Raw genomic sequence first — 20,944 nt, forward strand, 5'->3', positions numbered from 1 at the left:
TTCTAGTATCTAGTCTCCAACATCACGGATGCTGAGCTGCAGGCAGTGATAGCAGTGGGATTACTGCTAGAATAGTTCCAAGGTATTCTCCATGGATCTGACATTTCTGCACATCTTGGACTATCTTTTCAAGGATATTCGAATAGCAAATAGCCTGGAGAACTGCAGATAAATCTCTATCTCTGGGCAAGGAAGAAGAGGGGAAAAATGGGCTGGTCATCAGCAGCCTTATATATAATATCATAGTTTCCTAATCTTGGGGTTTCTCTCTTGAAATGCACCCACTGAATGTGCAGGCACAGCTTGGTCCTCATTGCATCTCTCTTGTAGCTTGTGGAACTGGGAAAAAAATTTGATCTGGTTTTTGCTATTAATAATAAATTCCCTTGTCTCTGACCCACAGGTCTTGTTTTTTATAGTGTGCATACACACACGGCAAAAGGCTAGGTTGTTAGGTTGCAAGTAGGGTAAAATCTGAGACCTCTAACAGTATGTCTTAAAAAGTGAGTCATCCATATCTCCTGGACATGTTATTTCCAGATGTATAGTATCCCATCCTGGTTTCCTGATCCTCCCAGAAACTCTAATAGCATCTAATGTCTTTTTTCTTAAATTAACTTTAGTGGATTCCATTATCTGCAACTAACAGCTATCATAAATAGAGGCAAGAATCTTGACCACCCATTGATCTATGCTTTGGATTAGAGGATAAAGACAGAAGACTCAATCAATGTATAGCTAAGAGAGAAGTTCAAGGAAGCTTATAAATAAGAAAAAAAACACAGATAAATTAGGAACTGGAAGGAAAGTTGCCCTTGAATAAAGTGCATGCAGAAGATGGGGCAGAAAAACAACTCACAGATTCATCAGAAATATTTATTTATTTATTTATTTATTTTGAGACAGGGTCTTGCTTTGTCACCCAGGCTGGAGTGCAGTGACACCATCGTGGCTCAATGCAGCTTCAATCTCCAGGGCTCAGGTGATCCTCCCACCTCAGCCTCCCAAGTAGCTGAGACTACAGACATGAGCCATCATGCCCAGCTAATTTTTTTGTAGAGGCAAAAGGGTTTCATATATGACCTAGGTTCTGTTAAGCAAATGGCCATGTGCTTTCACATGCTTTAATGGCAGGTGCCTGATCCTATGGACATGTTAATTTCAGACTCCAGATTAAAGACTTGGAGGCTACACTTCCAAAAGAAAAAGTAACATAATGATAGGTACGACACCCACTCTGTGTAGCACTAGCTCATAGAATTGGAGGGCTAGAAATTGATCCAGTGGCTATAGCAACTTATGAGGGACAGTCATGCCTAGGAAAATGTTCCCTGGGTGGATTAAAGGTTTAATGTGTGAGAACTGGTGTTTCTAGAGGAGACCAAGCAGAAGTGTGAAGGTAATACTATAAGAAAATAATTTTTAAAGTACCTTTTTTATACGTTTTCCTCAAACACTTCTTGAGGAAAGAATAGATGGGGTTGTTTTTTCAGGGAAAACAAGGATTTTACCAAGGAAAGAATATAATTGGAAGACTCAACTTCCCCCTCCCCATCTCAGCTCCCCTTGAGGGTGGCGGAAACTGTTCTAGAAGAGGCTCTGCCTCCAACCAATAGTGAAGGGAGCAGTTGTTCATAACAAAGAAGGAAGCACATAATCCACACAGGATAGCATCATTGTAGACTAGACACAAACTCTGTCTTTCCAAAAATAGCAGTGGAGAAAATGACCTTGAAAGGGAGAAGCCAACAACTGAGTTGCAGAGTTCAATTCAAGAAAAGAATCTCAGAGAACTCGGTGGGTTCTTGTGTTTACAGTTTATTTAATGGAGAAGAGATTGGCCTATTGTGGTTTTGATGCCTGTTTTGCTCCGGAATGAGGAAGCATGTCACTTAGAAGAAAAGACAAGGGTTTTCCCTGGTTTCTGACACCAGCAGGGCTTAGGCTCCTTGATCCACAGCAGAGTTTTCTGGGATTTCTTTTTTTAGAGAAAGAGGACTTGTTTGAGGGGTTACTGAGTTGACAGAGGAATGGTTTCCATAGACAGGAACAAAGTGGTTGTCAAAAGCTTGAGGAGTATGTTCTGGGAGCTGGATGACAGGGCTGGAGGAGAGCATCATCCTGTTTTCAGCTTCCCTCTAAAGACCCAAGTTACCCATCCTGGGGGTGAGTACCTGTCTCAGAAGTCAAATACTCCCCTCTTAAAGGCACAGTCTGCCCTTCAGGGGTGACTGATATCTTTCTGGAGGGGACAGTCACCTTTTCACGGGCTACAGCCTTCCTTCTAGGGGCCATTGTATTCTGTCTAAGGGTCTCGGTCTGAAAATGGACAGGGGTCATAGTCATTCCTCCAGGGCTCACAGACTGATGACTCACAGGGGTCACAGATGGATGATCCACAGGGGTCAGGGTCTTTTCCCCAGGGGGGGTCACAGAGTGATAACCCACAGAGATCAGGGTCTTCTGTCCAGTGGTCACAGATTGATGACCCACAGGGGTCAGGGTCTTCTTCCCAGGGAGCTCAGACTGGTGACCCACAGGGGTCAGGGCCTTCTCTCCAGGGGTCATGGACTGATGACCCACAGAAGTCATGGTCGTTGCCCCAGTGATCTCAGTCTTCTCTCCTAGAGCTACAGTGTGCTTTCCAAGGGATACAGTTTCCTTTGTAGGGGTCACAATTGTAACTCTAGGGGTTATAGTCATATTTTCACATTTTCCATTGATCTCAGTGACCCCAGCCTCTCCTCCTGGGGGCAAAATCTTAATATCAGTGGTCCATGCCTTGGTCACAGCCAGCCTTTCAGGGTCAGTGCTTGAAGAATTCACAGCAGATGACAGCCAAAACTGTGGTAAAGAAGTTGAACTGAACTCTAAAGAAAATCAACAGAAAAGAATGAGATTCCTACCACTTTATTCTCATCCTATTAATTACTGGCAGAACTAGAACCACTCCACCGCTGAAGTACCTGCTCCAAAAATTCAGAAGTGGAAGATTTAATACTATACCTACTTGAGGACATAGATGAAATCCCACCACATAGAAGCCTTGCTCCAGACTCCATCATGTTCACAGGTCCCAGACACCCACAGGCACTCAGTGGATTTGCTACATTTTCCATGCCACATTCCCCAGAAAGGAACCCACCCATTCCTTGTGCTCAAGTCCTCACTTTGACATCTCTGACTGCACCATCAGCAAAACCTTGCCCTCGAGGCCTAATGCTAAAGAATTACTGGATGAATCCTCAAGGAGAAGCTTCTTATGTCTCTATGTTGTAGGAGGCACCAGGAACAAAGCCAGGGGCAAGGAGGCTGGAGACAGCATGCTGTGAACAATGGGACTGGGGCCCACCTAAAGACTTGACCTGACTGAGCTCCAGTCGCATTCCCGTAAAATGAGGATTATAAACCATCTGTAAGGATGCTTCACCCCTTGCATGCTAGTTTCCATTTCCTAATTGCCAGGGTAGCCTCTACTATCAAAAAGAGGTATCAAAAGAAACCTAATTCCCTCAGCCCTTGCCCATGAGAGTAAGAGAAAGAAAGAAAGAAATAACATATATTGAGTGCTAACTATGAGAATTTTCATTCCATAGCTCACTTAGTTCTTATAATAACGTCATGAGTATACAGATTATTCCCATTTTAGATAGAACAAAGGAAGCTCAAAGAGGTCAAATAAGGGCCAAATATCCTAGCAAAGACTGGAAAACATATTGGCCTGGCAAAGCTTTTTCTCTCCCCTCGATGTCATGTTGCCTCACCAAGGCATTTAGATCTAGCAAAGGGACTCACCCAGTGCCTGGTGATGCAACTTCCAACCCCAGCTTCTAGGTCACAGCTACTTACCAGCCCGCACCAGGATATCATTCAATACGTAGACAAGGGGGAAAGGGCCAGTGCCACAGAACGTGCCCCTGACGTCATCCATGTCCAATGTCCACACCATGGCCCCCCCAAAATGCTCTCGCCTTATAAACCACGCCTGTAAAAGTAACAGTCAGTCAACTCACTGTACTTGGCACTCTCCAGACTGGGTACAATGGCAAAAAACTGAAGATAGTCCCTCAGGAAGCAACGTAGCAGGGTGGTTAGGAGTGTAGCCTGCATTTGAATCTAGCTTTGCTGCTTATTAGCTATGGGATCTTGAAAAAGTTATGCAACCCTTATGTGTCTTAACTGCCTCATTTGTTTAAAAAAAAAAAAAAAGAAGATAATAACATGGTCAACATTTTTAGACCCAAAAGATTCTTACATGCACATACTACATACAATATGGATGAAGCGTGAAGACACTATGCTAAGGGAAATAAGCCAGACACAAAATAAGAAACAGTGTATGACTCCACTTATGTGTGGCACGTAGAGTAGTCAAATTCACAGAAACAGAAAATAGAATGGTGGCTGCCAGGCGATGGGGGAAGGAGGAAGGGGAAGTTACTGTTTAATGGGCACAGGGTTTCCATTCGAGAAGATGAAAAAGTTCTGGAGATGGATGGTGGTGATAATTATACAACAACATGAATGTATTTAATGCCACTGAATTTCAGACTTTAAAGTGGTTAAAATGGTGAATCTTGGCTGGGCGCGGTGGCTCAAGCCTGTAATCCCAGCACTTTGGGAGGCCGAGACGGGGGGATCACGAGGTCAGCAGATCGAGACCATCCTGGCTAACACGGTGAAACCCCGTCTCTACTGAAAATATATTTTAAAAAACTAGCCGGGCGAGACGGCGGGCGCCTGTAGTCCCAGCTACTCAGGAGACTGAGGCAGGAGAATGGCGTAAACCCGGGAGGCGGAGCTTGCAGTGAGCTGAGATCCGGCCACTGCACTGCAGCCTGGGCGACAGAGCGACACTCCGTCTCAAAAAAAAAAAAAAAAAAAAAAGGTGAATCTTATGTTTTTATGTTACATAGGAATGCTACATAAGCCTTCCTAAAGAGTTCCTATGCATAAGATATTTGGATCAATACCTGGCACACAGTGAATCTTCAATAAAACTTAGCTACTAACCCTCTGGGTTCCCCACCTCACTAATCACTATTATTATCATATTAAACTGTAGATATTGCTCTACTGTTTAAAATTCATTTCCTTATCTCACAGTGATGCTATAAAATGCAGTAGAGCAAAATATTATATTCTTCTCACAGATGAGAAAATAAAGGCTTTCATCCACACTTTTTAAAACCTCCACTACAACTAAATGGCAGAGCTTACATTCAAGTCCAGGTTTTATTATTACTTTGCCAGCGCTCTGTCAAGTCTGATGGAAAAGACAGACTCCATCAGGTCCAAAGAGCTGTGTGCCTTAGCCAAGTCAATTGGCTGCTTTCAGGGGTTGACTTTCCCCAAATGTAAAATAAGAGGAAGGAGGAACCCAATCATTAAGTCTGATACTGTGAAGTTTCTGAGACTTTTATCCTACTTACAAGCTAACAAATTAGCCTGTCAGTTTTGTGTGTACACACACACACACGCACACACACACATATACTCACAAACCCCAACGCCCCAGACCTCTGGATCAGAGGACAGAACATTCATTATTCACAGAAAATAAAATAAAATAAAATAAAATAAAAAATAGCCAGAATAGCACCTTGAGTCAGTTTCCATGTCCCAATTACCCAAAGGACAATGTGATGAAGGTCAGATGTTCAATTCACCTGCATGTACAGTGGGGTCTGCGCTACAGAAAAGAACCCTGAAATTATGAGACTCAGAGCTTATATAGAATGGTTGACCTACGTGGCCCTCCTCCCTCCAGAGAGAGGAGAGAACTTGGAACATAAACAAGTCCTCCCTGCGAAGGGGACTTTTGCAATCATTGAAGGTAAGCAAATGGCTCTGGGGGAAAGAGGAAAGCAGCTCTCTATTTTTAGTATAGCTTGTCTGCTTCCTTTGCCCAAAATCCTCAAACTGTGCAGGAACTCTGAGAAATCCAGGGTATAATTATCTCCCAACAATAATCCCCAAAGTCTCTTTTAGCTCTGATATTCTGTGTCAAAATCCCTTAACCATCCCCACCCTGGCTTCATGTCCCCTCACCTAGTTCTGCAAGTTACAGTAACTGCACCTCAAAGCAAGACCACCCTCTGCTGCTCATCCCAGGGCCTCCCCCAACACACGGGTCAGTCCCCTTTCTGACGTCCTACGGGTCTTAGACTTAATTCCATCCAATTGGGTAAATGCGTTGAGTCATTAATCTTTCCTATTTGTGTCTTCCCATTCCCAAACCACAGAGCAAGATCCCACATGGGAGCATGGGAGAAGCCACGCTCTTTTATCTGTCTCCTCCCCAGCAGGCCTCACCCAGTGTTAATGCACAGAAGAGCTACACAGTGAATCTTCATGAGTGCCTTCCTCTCTGGTGCTTCCCACACAAACGTGCCCCCCAAAACAGCCGACACCTGGCATTTCTGCATCACTGGTAACAGGAGAACTGTGAATTCTCTCTATTTAAGTCTCAATACCAAGCAGTTGCCACATTATGACAATTTCTCACCTTTCAACTGCTGTTCCTTCCAACTACCCTAGTCCAGACCCTCATTATCTCATGCTTGGACACCTCTGTGTCCCCGCCAAGAGCTCCCAAAATGTCAACTTAGCATTTGGAAGGATCACATGTGGAGGCATTCTAAAATAGTTTCCAAAGTTTTTCTAAGACCTACTGAATATTCAGGAGTGGAACCATGATTTATACATGTATCCAGTCTCTCAGGTGATTCCAAAACAGAGGCAGGTTTAGGAACTGCTGGAGCATGTCAGTTCTCTTTTAGTTCACTATAAAAACCTGCCAGATTCAACTTCATAAAATACCACCTACATGAAGGGAGAGTGGTGGTCACAGTTTGGTTCTAAAAGTTTGAAAATTAAAGGTCATCCACCTGTAGAAACCTGATTTTGCCTTAAAATGTCCACAGGATGAAGACCGAACACCTTTACCAGCATTCAAGTCCCTTTATAAAAAGCCTCTGCTTCACTCAAATTCTTCTTTGAATCTGCTATAAGCTTTCTACATCACTGAGACTTTCCCCCATGTCATCATCTTCTCCTACTCCTGCTCACCTCCCTCAGGAAGCCCTCCCAGACTTCCTCATTTCTGCTACGTGTCAGTAATATTTACAGAGCACTTACCATGATCTACTTTGTGTTGGTTATTATTTATCTGCTATGAAATTAGTTGGTCCAAATGGAAAGGAAGAGACCAAAAAGATCATCAAAAAGCTGTAAGAACTGAGAGAACTATTTATTCCCTCAGAACCTAGATTCCTTCTCTTCAGAATAGAGAATTGGAACAGATGGGATTATGAAACCCCAGTTAGAACTAAAATGTAGGCATGCCTGAAACTCCCCTGGTCTAATCATCCTCACCTTTCACCCTCCACCCGATACACATGCATGCATTGCACAGAAAAGGGCCCCATGGAAGCCAGTAAGAAACCATGTGCTGGAGCATGAAAGAACCAGGCTCTCACCTTGTAACTGAAGCTGATGGCATCGTCATAGCCAACCCACTCTTTCCCCTTGTTGGCATATGGGACATACTGATAATCAATCCAGTGCTTCTTCGCTCCCCAGACAAAGGAACAAATCTGCCAAGAGGACCACCAGGTTAGTTCTGGAAAGTGCCACGGAGACAAGCACCAGGAGACAGTTGTTCCTTGCTCAAGGTTAAAGAACGCAAGAATCCCTCACCAGCGAATGAGAAGAAGGTAAACCAAAGAGAGAATGGAGAGGCCACTCAGAAATGAGTTCCTCTCTATTTTGAATAAATTCCTACTGTTACCTGTTCCTTCCTCTACTGTCCATGATGGGAAACAGGGAGCCAAAGAGTGGATTACATCCTTAAGAAACCAAGCCAGGGATATAATGCCAGTACCAAAATCGTAAGAGTAACATACCTGATCCTTGACCAAATCTGTATCTCATTCAAAGTGTTTTCACAAACAAGTCTCTCCTGTTCATTAGATCCCAGCACAAACTGCCCCATAGGCGTAGTTCTCAAACTAGCACCTGAACTTCTAGTAGATTTGAAGTTCTTGAAGGCACGGAGAGCTAGGTTGCTACAATCAATTAAGCATTTGAGTGTCTACTGGATGCCCAGCATTGTGCTAGAAACTATATGCTGCAAACAAGTAGAGGTATGCAAGTTGTGCTGCAGAAGTTAATGTCTAAGTCATTCCTTTGTGCTTTTGGTGCTTTAAAGTGTCTATCAAAGCTTCTTTGCCCTTCAAGAACATTGTTTCAACTCTGCCAACACTCCTAAAAACGCTTCATTGGATTAGCAGGAAAACACCCTCATCCATCCAGCACAGAGCAGAGATTGCAGAGACTTGCAGCACCTCCGCTACTGCCTAAAGTACTCAACCTGTCCCTCTGCACCTGCTGTCCTCTACCTGGGAAGTCCCTCCCATCTAGTCATTCCTGTCCCTCAGGATTTTCCCGTGTTTCAAACTCCGCTCAAACTCTACCTGCTCCATAAGACCTTTCCAGGTCACTACAGCCACACACTTACTTGTGTGGCTAGTATTGTCACCTCTGCTAGTTACATTCCCTTGGAAACATGTCTCTTTCCACCACTCAATAGCAAGCTTGGTTGAGATGAAGATGAAGAGGGTAGAGCTGGAGTGGAGAGAAAGAACCTGTAGTAGAGAATGCCTTGGAATTGCTTCAAAATAATCTAGTAGTAGGGAGGGAGGGAGTCAGCAGAGATGTGACAAAATTGGCCATGAATTATTAATGATCGAAGCTGAGTGAGTAGTATGTGGAGGAGGTACAGAGGCTATACTATTCTTTTAATTCTGCATATGTTTGAAACTATATATATGGCAAATATTAATGATTTTTATTTAGGCCATACAGAAAGTCAGGGTTTACCTGTATAGCATTTAAGATCCTTTTTTGGGGTACAATGAAACCCTTCCATCCAGATTCCACCAAGTCCTTCATCCCTTACAAAGGGCTCAAATAATTTACCCCAAAGAAAAAGAAAATACCCCAGAGAGTGATTTCCCTTGTCCTAATAGCCCCCCTCTTTGCCCTGTCCACAGCTCTCACCCTTGCCATTGCCCCTTGTCCTGGCCTTTGCTCCAGCTGGGGTGGGAGAGTCCTAACTGCTAGAGAGAGACTGCTATTCTATTCCCATCACCTCAAAATAAGCCAAGAAGCCTGCTTGCTTGGTGTACTTCCCTGGAGATGCTGGTCCGATCGCTGTGGCCTGCAACCCATTGTTAGAGGCTTTGAGGAGGCGAAAGGTGCGTCCATAGGTGGGGATCCCCATGATGAGCTTCTCTGAGGGTGCCCCAAGCTTTCTCCAATAATTCATAGCATATGCCTGCAGGTAAGAAGAATCCACACTCCTCCTTGTTACTAAGAGCCAATGGCCTGAGCTCAGGGGGACAGATGTCTGGGCCACCTGAGATCTTTCCTTTCCTTACCGAAGATTTGGGGTCTTCAGGCAGAGAGAACAGGGGGCTATTATGTCCTGTGAACTTTTCCCAACTTCCATGTAAGTCATAAGACAAGACATTGATGAAATCCAGGAGTCTGTAAGGGGCAGGAGGAAGAGATATAAAGACTGGGCTAGCCAGATTTTCTTTTTTTTTTTTTTTTTTTTTTTGAGACGGAGTCTTGCTCTGTAGCCCGGGCTGGAGTGCAGTGGCCGGATCTCAGCTCACTGCAAGCTCCGCCTCCCGGGTTTACGCCATTCTCCTGCCTCAGCCTCCGGAGTAGCTGGGACTACAGGCGCCCGCCACCTCGCCCGGCTAGTTTTTTTTGTATTTTTAGTAGAGACGGGGTTTCACGGTGTTAGCCAGGATGGTCTCGATCTCCTGACCTCATGATCCGCCCGTCTCGGCCTCCCAAAGTGCTGGGATTACAGGCTTGAGCCACCGCGCCCGGCCGCCAGATTTTCAAGTCAGATCATCACAGCACTATATAGCTAGTTAGCTAGACATTGGTCACCAGAGCTTCCCTGCTCCTTCTGCCTGTGGGGCCTGCCCATGCTGTGCTATCCACCTGCCACTGGAACAAACAGCTGGTTAGGAACAGCTGTGTGTGAGGATCTATGCATCCTGAGAGTATCTGTGGAGGTAGGCAGGAGTTAGATGAGAGAAAATACACTCAGGCCTGATACAAATGCTAACAGGCATCTGCACAAATGGTCATGAGTAAAAGCAGTCTGTTCTTGTCTTTCCATAATTCCAGGAGCCATTGAAACCTACCTCCTTTATAAAGCTTTCATCATTACCAGGTTACAGGGATAAGGGTTTACACTGATTATCTAATTTAATTTTAATCTGGCTAATTCCCTAAGTACTGTAAGCATCTCCATTTTAAAGGTGAAGAAACTGAAACTCAGATGGGTTAACTAGTTTGCCTGAAGTTGCCCAGCTGGGTGAGGGCAGGACTCTCTCAATCCTGTCTGGCTAAAAGATCAACACTAACACACTCCATGTCCCCTGCGTCTCTCACTCTCCTCCCACGTTGAAACCACTCTCTAGTGCACTCACGCACAGGAACATCCCATTTCTCTTTTGGTCTGCATCTGCCTCAGTTTCCTCTTCTGTAAATACTTGATTCTCAAAGTTCTAGAAAATATACCTAGAGCTGACATGTCCAAAAAGATTTATGTGCTGCTCTTTGACTAGCTTTTTAACTTTTGCATGAAGAACTGCTCTGAATTATGGGTGTGACTGGGCATTCCTACTTTTGTTTGTGTGACAGTGATTATTAATTCACCCATCTCTGATGCTAGCATCTGCTGCACAGTGTATGTCTACAGACATACTCTAGGTAGAAAGAGGCCAGGTCCCTGGGATTCTCTCCTAAGCTGTGCAGAAGACTCTACCTGTGCTAACATTGTTGTGGGCAGATATTACATCACCTCCCTCTCAGGTCTAAAGAAACCCTCAGGGTATAATGGAGCTAGCCCTTGTCCCCACCCATGCCCCTCAGCCCAGCCCCAAACTTGCACTGACGTCAGGGCAGGCACATGGTGAGCTCAAAAACAGTGCTTGGGAAGCTCTGGTGTTCTGAGCTCAAGACACCTGCTTCCCTCCAATGTCCTGCCCCACCAAGGCAATATACACTCACCTTCCTAGAAAGCGCACATCATAGGATGTTTGGACGATGTGTGGGACCCCAGAAACAGCAGCAGACAGCAGCAGCCTTGGGCGCATGGTGAGCAGTGCCTCCTTCCGGAAGGCAAACAGGAGCTCCTAGGAGGAAAGACAGAAAGACACAGAGAACTGGACAAACAAGAGGTGGGGCCTGGGGACAATGTCATCTAAGAAGCATTTACTGAGCTCCTGAGCCAGGCTCTGGGATACGAAGGTGAGTTGGACATGGGCCATGCCACAGGCTCATGAGACAGGCAGATGAGGGCTGATGTGGTGAATGATTTAATCGTGCAGTGGCGAGCAGGCTCAGGAGCATGGAACTCAGAAAGACACTGGCTGAGGGAGTGCAGGAAGCTGCACACAGAAGGCATCCCTTAGGCTGGAGGACTGGAGCAAGCCCCAGGTGCAGAGAAAGGAGCAACCTTGGGGAGTTACAGGTATTACCCTCCAGGGGTTCACAATAAAAGAACATTCTGTCACCCTCTTCTGCCCCTGGCCCTGGACTTATGCTCCTCTCCTGCCATAAGCCCAGATATATAAAAGTAGAATCATTTCTGGATTCTGGCGCTTCCAGACCAGACTTACTTCAATTAAGAAGAGAAAAGTCCACCGGTCATGCATGGGGCTGCCTCTTAGTCCAGGATATAAGAAAAAAAGATCAAGACCATCAAAGTCATGTGTCCTCAGAAGGGATATAACTGAAGCAATAAACTTTTCACGGTTGGCAAATGTGGACAACATAGTGGTGAACCTGCAGGGAGACCAGGGGTAAGACAACACTATCCACAGAATGACAACCTCCTACAAGGCCCCTTGCAAGCTTGGTGCCCTGTGGTGGGCCTGACAGATGTGGCTGGAGGAAAGGAAGGCAGATCTCCAAAACTCTTCCACCTTCTTCCATGCCTCTCCCAGCACCAGGAGCTCAATACCCAAGAGTAGGGAATTCAGGCAGCTAAAAGAAGTTGAAAACCACGTACTGCCCCGAGGGCAGATGGCACAGGGAACAGCAGGCACAGAACCAAGCAGGTAGCCTGGGGTGCAGAGAAACGGCTCAGTCCAGCTCTGCCCCCCAAAACATGGTATGCCTACTGGCAAGGCACCGCCCCTCTCTGTGCTGTCTCCTCATAGGTAACCACTCAATTCCCACAGCCTGTCCTAGCACTGACATTTTCTACCTGACTGGATTAGGGGAGAGAACATGAGTCTAGGGCCAGCATGTCCAGAAACATCTATGAGTTAATGTGGGCCTGAGCTGTATAACTTGGCACAAGAGGCCTGTGCTCTGATAAGGGGCTCCTGATCGTGTGTTCTTTTGTTCATGGCTTGTTTGATATTTTTTTCTATTTTACGTTGTTTTCTCTTCCATAGTGATGACACTTTGGAAAAATTCTAACTTATTGGAGCTGAACTTTAAGCAACTCTGGGTTAGTCCTGAGCTGAGCCATGATTACAAGATTAACCAGACTCATAAATAGACCTGGGTTCCATGGTGAGTTTGCCACCTCCTTGCTGGGCAATCTCTGAGGAATACCTGGGACAAATCTGGCAAGTTCCTTAATACTCGTGACTTGTGCTTTCTGCTCTACCAGTTTGGAATACAACCACTTTGTAAGCTTCCTCCAAGTGTTCACGGGTTAATGCATGTACAGCCCTAGCCCAGTATCTGGAGCACTGGGAGTGTTCAGAGAGGGGAAGAGGTAAAGCCCAGGCTGGGCAGAGCTAGTTCTCACCCCTCTGCCCCAAATCTTTCCTCCATCTTGCAAAGTGCATCCTCACACACTCTCGGTCCACCAGGCCTCCCTCTTGTGCATCTCATGCCTCTAAGGCAACAAGGCAAGCACGGCCTCTACTCCAAGCCTCAGCCATGAAATAGGGGAAATGTTTCTTCAGAAAATATGAAGGCAATTTGTCATCTCAACGTTGCCTCATGGAGATTGAAGTGCTAACAAGAGCAGCTGCTACATACTGAATATGTACTATGTGCCTGCACTAAGCTTAGCATTTTTTTTTTTTTTTTTTTTGAGACGGAGTCTCGCTCTGTCGCCCAGGCTGGAGTGCAGTGGCCGGATCTCAGCTCACTGCAAGCTCCGCCTCCCGGGTTCACGCCATTCTCCTGCCTCAGCCTCCCGAGTAGCTGGGACTGCAGGCGCCCGCCACCTCGCCCGGCTAGTTTTTTGTATGTTTTAGTAGAGACGGGGTTTCACCGTGTTAGCCAGGATGGTCTCGATTTCCTGACCTCGTGATCCGCCCGTCTCGCTGGCTTCCCCCTCTGTCTTCACATCTAGCCAACCTGCTCCACCCTCCCAGGGAGAAGACAATAACAGCAAAGTCTCACCTTGAGGTGCCAAAGTTCCACCCGCCGATGGACAGCAGTGTTTTCAGCTCTCTGTTCCTATGATGTGGGAGAGAGGGTTGATGAGCTGGGTCCTCCACTCCAGTGGGCAGCTGCTGCCACATTCTTTTGTTTTGCTCCGTGGAAGAAAAACAGGAAACAGGAGACATGGGTGGTAAGGGAAGGAAAAGGAGGAAGGTGATATTAGGAGAGAAATGAGCACAGGACAGAGAAAGAAAGACAGACAGAACAATCAACCCAAGGGCCATCACAGCCCAACAACTCCAAGGTTGCACAAAGTCTGCCAGACTCACACATGTCCCCATGATGTTTCCAAAAAAAGAGTAGTCTAAAATGTTTCTCTTTTTCCTATTCAACAAATATTTATTGAGCAATGTCTATGTGCCATTTACTGCTTTAGGCACTTTAGAACAGAGAACAACACAGATAAGCTCCCCACTTTCAGGGAGCTTATAATCTAGTGGCATAGAACTTGTTCCCTGCCCATCTGTAACCATTAATGCAGTAACAAGCCTTCCCTTGGGCACGGAGAGATCCCAGGAGTTCTGGAGAGAGGAAAATGTAAGCAAACACTTACCGAGCACCAACCCTGTGTGAGACACTGACCTAGCCACTGGGGATACAACGACACAGCAGACACTGCCCCTTCCCTGGAGTAGCTCATAGCTAATAAACGGTAATAAAAACTTGAGCATTTGTTGAGCATTAGGGATGTGTAGGCCCACTTTAACCGCAATTATAACTAAAATCCTCACAACTAGGTTCAAAAGTTGAGTTGGGTTTTGCCAGGCAGAGAAGAGAGAGAAGCACATTCCAGGCAGAGGCAACAGCAACTACAAAAGTAAGGAGGCAGGAAAGAGCTCAAGGTGTCTGTGACAAGGAGTTCTCAAGTTGGGGGTGCTCTGGACCCCTATTTGAGAGGAAGCTAGGAATGGAAGAAATAGAGGAAAGTTGAAGAGTAACAAGAGAAATAGACTGTTATCTTATACCTGTGAAATCTGAAAATACCACCCCCACATCCAATATGAACACACCTCTCCTTTAGTTTGTTGAACTCTGGGTAGAGAATTTTCTCATCCTGGAGATCCTTAGCAACAATCTGATTGTTGTTCATTGAGGCAAAGGCAAATATCAGGTGGGTGCAGAGAAAGGGGTCCAGGTCATGGGGCAAGATCGAGGCGGGGCCTGGCCGACTGTGTGCCCAGTTGGTGAAATAACACACCAGTTTATGGGCAGCACCTGGTAAGGGAGAGCACACATTAGTTGACAGAAACCAAGGGAGTGGATGGAGCTCAGCTTCCAGAAAGCAATGTGAACGCAGCAGCCCAAGAGACCGGGCCACATTTTCACATCCTCTCTCCCTGGCCCTGAAGTACACCTCAAAACTACACTGTGGTTCTATTCCTCCCCCACTGCTGAGGTCTCGGGAAGAAGAGAATGCCTCGTGAAATCCTGGTCAGAATGGATTCTCAAGTCTGGACCAAGGCACACAGTCAGAGACACAAACAGCAGGTGACCAAAAACCCTCTGAGAAACTGTGTTGGATCCCTAATCCCTGTCAGAGGAGCCAGGGAAAGGTGGCTGCAGGGGACACTCAGTGTGGAGGACTTCTCAGCCAGAGACTCTCCCTGGCTCTGGAAGGGAAAACACAGTTTCCTTACCATCGTGGTGTTTCAGCACAAGAACCAGCCCTGCGGGAAGCAAAGGGAGGAGTCACACAGAGATTCACACCCTCCCCAGAGTGGCATACCACAGCACACCCTCTGGTTAGCAAGGGCGCCCACCAACACAGCACCTTACGCAGATGCAGACGTACAAATGGGGACACACACACCATTCACTCATTTCCTAGTCTCTAAAGTTGGACCAGTGGAGCTAGATAGAAGTTCCTTTTCTTCTGATAAACACATGTATATGCTCATGCTTTGCTCAGGGACAACGATGAGTCTTAGAAGTCCCAGAAAAAGCTTGAGGCTAGTGGTTCTCAACCCTGGCTGCAAATTAAGAAGCACTGATATCCTGGCTGGTCATGCAGAGATTCTGATGGAACTGGTCCAAGGTGGAACTCGAGCATTTAAAATTTCTAATGTGCCACCAGATTGCAGAACCACTGCTCTGACCATTTCTCCCTGGGGCCCTCTGACCTCTGACCGTTCACTATAGCCCATCCCATCTCTATCTAATCCAGGCCCCCTGAGTCTCAGGCTGCTCTCTCAGGAACCAAAGAGATGACAAACTCATAAAGCCTGGCACCTCCTGGACTGAGTGACACTGCTGGGACCTGCCACACTCACCAACCCACAGCAACAGCTTCCACATCTCAATGATCTGATAGCTGTGAGGCCAGAGATGGAGCCCTTTATAGGAGCTCCCCTGTGGATAGCACTGAGACAGCCCAGCTACACACACACACACACACACACACACACACCAGTGCCAGGATCAGTAATTTATGAGAGTCATAGTGACCCCAGAACCACCTGTCCTCCCTCTCCAACAAAGCAACAGCTCCGGGTTGGCACTGAATACCAGGAAGAGGGTCTTCCTGATATTCAGTACCACATGGACCAGATATGGGGGAGAAACCCCATATGGTAGCAGCAGTTCTATTATTAAAAGATGATTGGCTGGGAAGCAGCGTAATTTAAAAAAAAAAAGTTTAAACCCTAGCTTTGGATTTAGGCTTTGAATCCAAGGTTTGAATTCAAAGTTTGAGTCTCAGTATCACCACTTAGAAGTTTTGTAATCTTGCACAAATTACCTGCCTCTGCGAGCTTCAGTTTCCATGCTTGTCAAATGGAGATGACAGCTCAGACTTACCTCATAGAGCTTTATAGAGATCAAAGAGATAATGGGTCAAAAAGTGTTAGTTTTGTGCTTGCATATAATAAGGGCTCAGTGAATGGTAGCTATTATTAGGGATGTCAAAAGGGTTGCCCAGGAGAGCAGAGTTCTCAAACTCAAATGACACTTGCCAGGCAGCTAATGTAAATGGATGGCATAGATGCAATAAAACAGCTCTCTCCATTTTATTAGAAAAGTAACAGTTCATGCCCAATGATGTACATCAACTGACATGAAGCCTCTTGGTCAGGAGACAACAGAGATCAGTATAAAGAGGGACAGCACTCTGAGCAGCTGCTAATGGTTGCCCTGCAGGGAAATAGAACCAGTGTTGCTGGATCCTTCAGTTTCTCAGGAGAAGACAAAACCTGAATTTTTATGAGTCAACAATATTTGAGTCAGTATATGAGCCAATTGTGAGGATGTGTCATGAACCTCAAGAATATGATGGATACAATTCTGGACATCTAAGAGCCAGTTTTTAAAAAATGCAACAACAGGAGTATGAAAGATAAAAAAAAAAATTTATTACCAGACTGCAAACCAATGATTCATCCATTTTCTTTCTCTGCTACAGAGGGTCTCAGACCCTCTGCCCATCGTCACAGAGACTGATGCCACTCATCTCATCCACATGAACTACCACAAGGTTTTAACCAGATGTCAACATAATCCACAACACAGGGAAACAATGACTAGTGATCAAATTCATATAACATCTATCCTTCATTTCCAGTATGAAGAAACCAGGAAAGTCATTGTTTTAAATCAGCAGTTTGCTTGAATATGATGGAATAAAAGCAACAAATTGTATAGAATTTTTGGAGTATTTCACTGAAACTCTGGGAAAGCCTGATAGAATACCCCACCCAACCAAGACTATGTCTCCTTTTCTTCATCCATCTTTGCCTTTCTTTACGTATTCAACAAATATTCACTGAGCATGTGCCACACCCTGCTCGGCACTTGAAACAGTTTCTGCTTTCAAGGAGCTTACAATTTAGTGAACAGATTGATCCTATCCCTAGGGCTAGTGTATGTCTCTCTTTCTTGGAGAAGTAGCATGATGAGTGCAGTGAGGAAAACATGAGTTTTGTTGCCATAATGATTTGAGATACAATTCCCACTCTGTACCATCACTGAGGCAACCTGGGTCCCACTTGCATGCTCAATGCCACCCTCCATTCCTTGGACTAATATTAACCTGAATCAGCAGATAATTATGCCTCCTGAGACCAACACTGGATCATGCTTGGCAACAACTTGTACCATTGGTTAGACTACCCCTGGTACGTTTTCTGATTACAATGACCATGCTGTTGTTCCCCCATTCCTAGACCTTGTGCCCTCATTCTTGTAACTGGGTCTGGTCCCTGCTTTGACTTCTCTTCCTGTTCTACAAACTGCTGGCACCACAGTTGGTTCCTAGGGCCTAGGTGTGCTGACTCTGTCTTGCTAGGTTTCTCATACCCCATAGCCTCAGGGCCTCCTGTCTTTGAAGACCTTTTTGATGTGGAATGCCTACCTTTCTCTACTTCTGAGCCTCCTCCCACAGCATCCCCTGCCCCTCAAGATTTCACATCACTGAGATTTCCCACTGGGCTGTGGCCTTCCACTGAAACTCCTAATAGGGGCACTAGCTGCTAATGCTGTACCTAACACAGAAGCCAAATTTGCCTGCCAATTTGAACTTCACTCATCTGCACCTGAGTCATCCTCTGGATTCCTATTCTGCTGCATTAAGCATGGCTAGATCTCAGACCTGACTCCTCTGTACCTTGCAAAAATGACTAATGATGCTGAGAATGCCAAGATACAACAATGGATGCCCAGGAATGACCTCTGCATAATGCAGGGATGACCGTGCCAAAGAGCTGGCAACTATGCCTCTATATGTTCAGCAGATGATGAATAGTAAAATGCTGAATGGGGGTTATGTTGAAAATCAGTGTGCCGTGTCGCTCTGTGTGTTCTCAATCCTTTTCCTTCAGTTCTTGCTGTCAAAAAAAAATACAACCATTTCTTTTTATTTTTACACACCCACCCGGATACTTAGAAAATATCCCTCCCTAGTGCTTAGCCTGTTCTCATGAAGTTAGAAAAGACATTTGCAAATGTCTTTTTTACTGAATAAATCCCTGCAGCAGTGTGACACCTCTCACATTTTACAACAATTATCAAGATGAAGGCAAGATCAAAGACGTGAAGTGCTTTGGTTTGAACAGAGCATTTGGCCAAATATTTCATGATACCCATGTGAATGAATTAGAGAAGTATGACTTAAACAAAATCAGTTGGCTGAATAACAAAAAGAAATCCAAAGAGTATTGACTACAGATCACTGTAAACTTGAAGGGAAGACTCTTCTCTAGTCAGTTACCACATCTTTAAAGTGAAGGGAGTGTTCCAATATTTGGTGTAAAAGATTATTTTTGGTTGTGCATGAGGGATTTTTAAAAAATATTTAATGTGTTTATTTTAATGTATAGTGGGAAAATGAATATTATCGTATAAACCCATACTTTCATGGATCTTATTAAAGTTTAAAAATTGAGGAAATTCAAAAAAGAATATTTGTAATAAAATAGTAAAGGTAGTGCTATTTGTTTAATGTCTTTACAGGTCACATAGGCAATATCGCAATCCTAAACATAAAATCTTATAACCTAGCAATTTCACTTTTAGAAATGTATCATGCCCAAGTACACAAAGAAACAATGTTCATTGCAGCTTTATTTGTAACAGCACAATACTAAAAACAAAACAAAAATCCTAACTGATTAAATGACGTCATTAGGAAATGGCTAAAGGTGTTATTGCACATCCATGCAATGGCCGTTTTCCTTTTAAGCCAGTGATTCTCAACTGCGCGCAATTTTGCCCAATCTAGCAATGTCTGGAGATACTTTGGTTGTCACAACGGTGGAAGAAGGAAGGTATGCCACAGTACCTAAGGGGTAGAAGCCAGGGATGCTGCTAACCCTCCTTTGATGCATAAGACAGCCCTCCACAATGAAGAATATTCAGTTCAGAGGCTCCATGACTTATAATGGGATTCCATCTCGATAAACCCATTGAAGTGGAAAATATTAATGTTTATGAGAACACATGGACACAGGGAGGGGAACATCACAAACCGGGGCTGTCAGCAAGTCAGGGGCAAGGGAAGGGAGAGCATTAGGACAAATACCTAATGCATGCGGGGCTTAAAACCTAGATGACAGGTTGAAAGGTGCAGCAAACCACCATGGCACATGTATATCTATGCACCATACCTGCAGGTTCTGTACATGTATCCCAGAACTTAAAGTAAAATAAAAAATATTAATGTTTTCAACTAACCACTATTTTATCAGGATGTAACTCCATCATAAGTCGATGAACAAACTGACAACACATTTTGTTTGTTTGTTTGTTTTTTGCACCGTTGTAGAGCCGAAAAATCATAGGTTGAACCATCAGAAGTCAGGGACCACCTGTACTGATAATTTAATTGTGCCAAAGGTGAGAGACCCTGGTTTAAGCAGAACTGCTTTTTTGTGGTCATCAGTTCTTACTCTTTTCATTCCAAAAGAAGTTTGACCGTGTGCTACTAGTTAAACCCTTATTACACTAGATTTAAAAAGTAAACTGTTTCATCTATTACAAAGCAAGCTCTTTTGGTGAAGGATTCATGACTGATTCACCTTTGTTACCCCAGATCCAATGGTTAAATGGTCTGTCTTTGGAATGAATGAGCTGAGAAAAAGCATAGCCAAAGAAGTGGGCACACCCTGGCTTAGAAACAGGCAGATTTGGGTCACTAATAGAGAAACTCTGGACAATATATTTGAAAAGTAGCAATAATGACACTTTTCTTGAAAGGTTTAAAAAAACAGAGATTATAAATGTAAACTGTCTGACTCATGGTAGGCACTCATAGAGGCAACGGTTGTTATTGCTGCTAATGGTTATTATTATTGGCAGTGAGATCAGCACCTAACAACATTGAACTAACTGCTCAACAGGTTTAACTAATAGATCCTTAAAGTCCTTTCCTACTCATTCTGTGGCATAGTCCTGAAAGCAATTCATTCATTCATTCATTTTTCTAACTTATTCAACAAATACTTATTTTCTACTCTAATGGAGTAAGCAAAAACTAAAATCACAAAAATTTAAAATACAAGCATGCAACTTAGATGTTAGAGACTCCCTGCCCCTCAGTGGTCTGATTACACTCTGCCTAAATCCCAGCCCCACAACCTGTGTCAGCCCAGTGTCCCCGATAATCCAGCAAAGTCTCAAGAATTCCTCCTTATGTTTTTCTCTACTCCTGTGCTCCTTCATCCTTGGGTGTAGACTGTTTTTCTGCATAGCTGCCTGGTGCATGACTTAACCCTTTTACTGGCCTCCATAAGAAATCCTTACACATCTAGTTCTTGGTAGTTTTTACTAAAAACAGGGGTGAGGGGTGCCTGTGAAGGGTCACATCCCCTAATGCAAAGACTTCACCAACTCCTGGCTCCTCTCAGCTATCCCGGTGTTCTCTCTCTCCCATTCCAGAGTCCCTGAAAAACTCCTCCCTTGCTTGCTACAGTTTAGTTCTAACCAGATCCATAATGCTTGGGCTTTCACTGTC

At 44.7% G+C, this 20,944-nt stretch overlaps 2 protein-coding genes across 3 annotated transcripts in view; one reads left to right on the forward strand and one right to left on the reverse strand.

Annotated features, from left to right (window-relative positions):
- Window positions 1–20,944, forward strand: part of C1H1orf162 (chromosome 1 C1orf162 homolog) — a 256,729-nt gene that overhangs the window by 189,399 nt on the left and 46,386 nt on the right. The gene's annotated exons all lie outside the window — the stretch shown is intronic.
- Window positions 1,799–15,186, reverse strand: OVGP1 (oviductal glycoprotein 1). 2 transcript variants are annotated; one of them, XM_050745980.1, is made up of 10 exons: window positions 15,141–15,186; window positions 14,514–14,718; window positions 13,462–13,518; window positions 11,712–11,877; window positions 11,101–11,225; window positions 9,444–9,552; window positions 9,155–9,340; window positions 7,482–7,598; window positions 3,850–3,985; window positions 1,799–2,870 (listed from the first exon to the last, which is right to left on the reverse strand). In XM_050745980.1, exons 2-10 carry the CDS (start codon window positions 14,591–14,593, stop codon window positions 2,152–2,154), a joined length of 1,695 nt encoding a protein of 564 aa, XP_050601937.1. In that variant the 5' UTR covers window positions 14,594–14,718; window positions 15,141–15,186; the 3' UTR covers window positions 1,799–2,151. The 2 variants fall into 2 exon arrangements, with proteins under 2 accessions (XP_050601937.1, XP_050601928.1); XM_050745971.1 differs by lacking the exon at window positions 15,141–15,186 and having other exon boundaries at window positions 13,462–14,601.

The sequence above is a fragment of the Macaca thibetana genome, chromosome 1 (assembly GCF_024542745.1).
Source record: "Macaca thibetana thibetana isolate TM-01 chromosome 1, ASM2454274v1, whole genome shotgun sequence".
Lineage (NCBI taxonomy): Eukaryota > Metazoa > Chordata > Mammalia > Primates > Cercopithecidae > Macaca > Macaca thibetana.

Excerpts from the sequence above, each read along its gene's own strand:
- OVGP1 (XM_050745971.1), bottom strand. The coding sequence starts at position 13,784 with ATGGGGACATGTGTGAGTCTGGCAGACTTTGTGCAACCTTGGAGTTGT. Across the intron at positions 11,878-13,461 it reads TGGAACTTTGGCACCTCAAG|GTTCACCACTATGTTGTCCA; the intron begins GTGAGACTTTGC and ends GTCTCCCTGCAG. Across the intron at positions 9,553-11,100 it reads GATGTGCGCTTTCTAGGAAG|ACTCCTGGATTTCATCAATG; the intron begins GTGAGTGTATAT and ends TGCCCCTTACAG.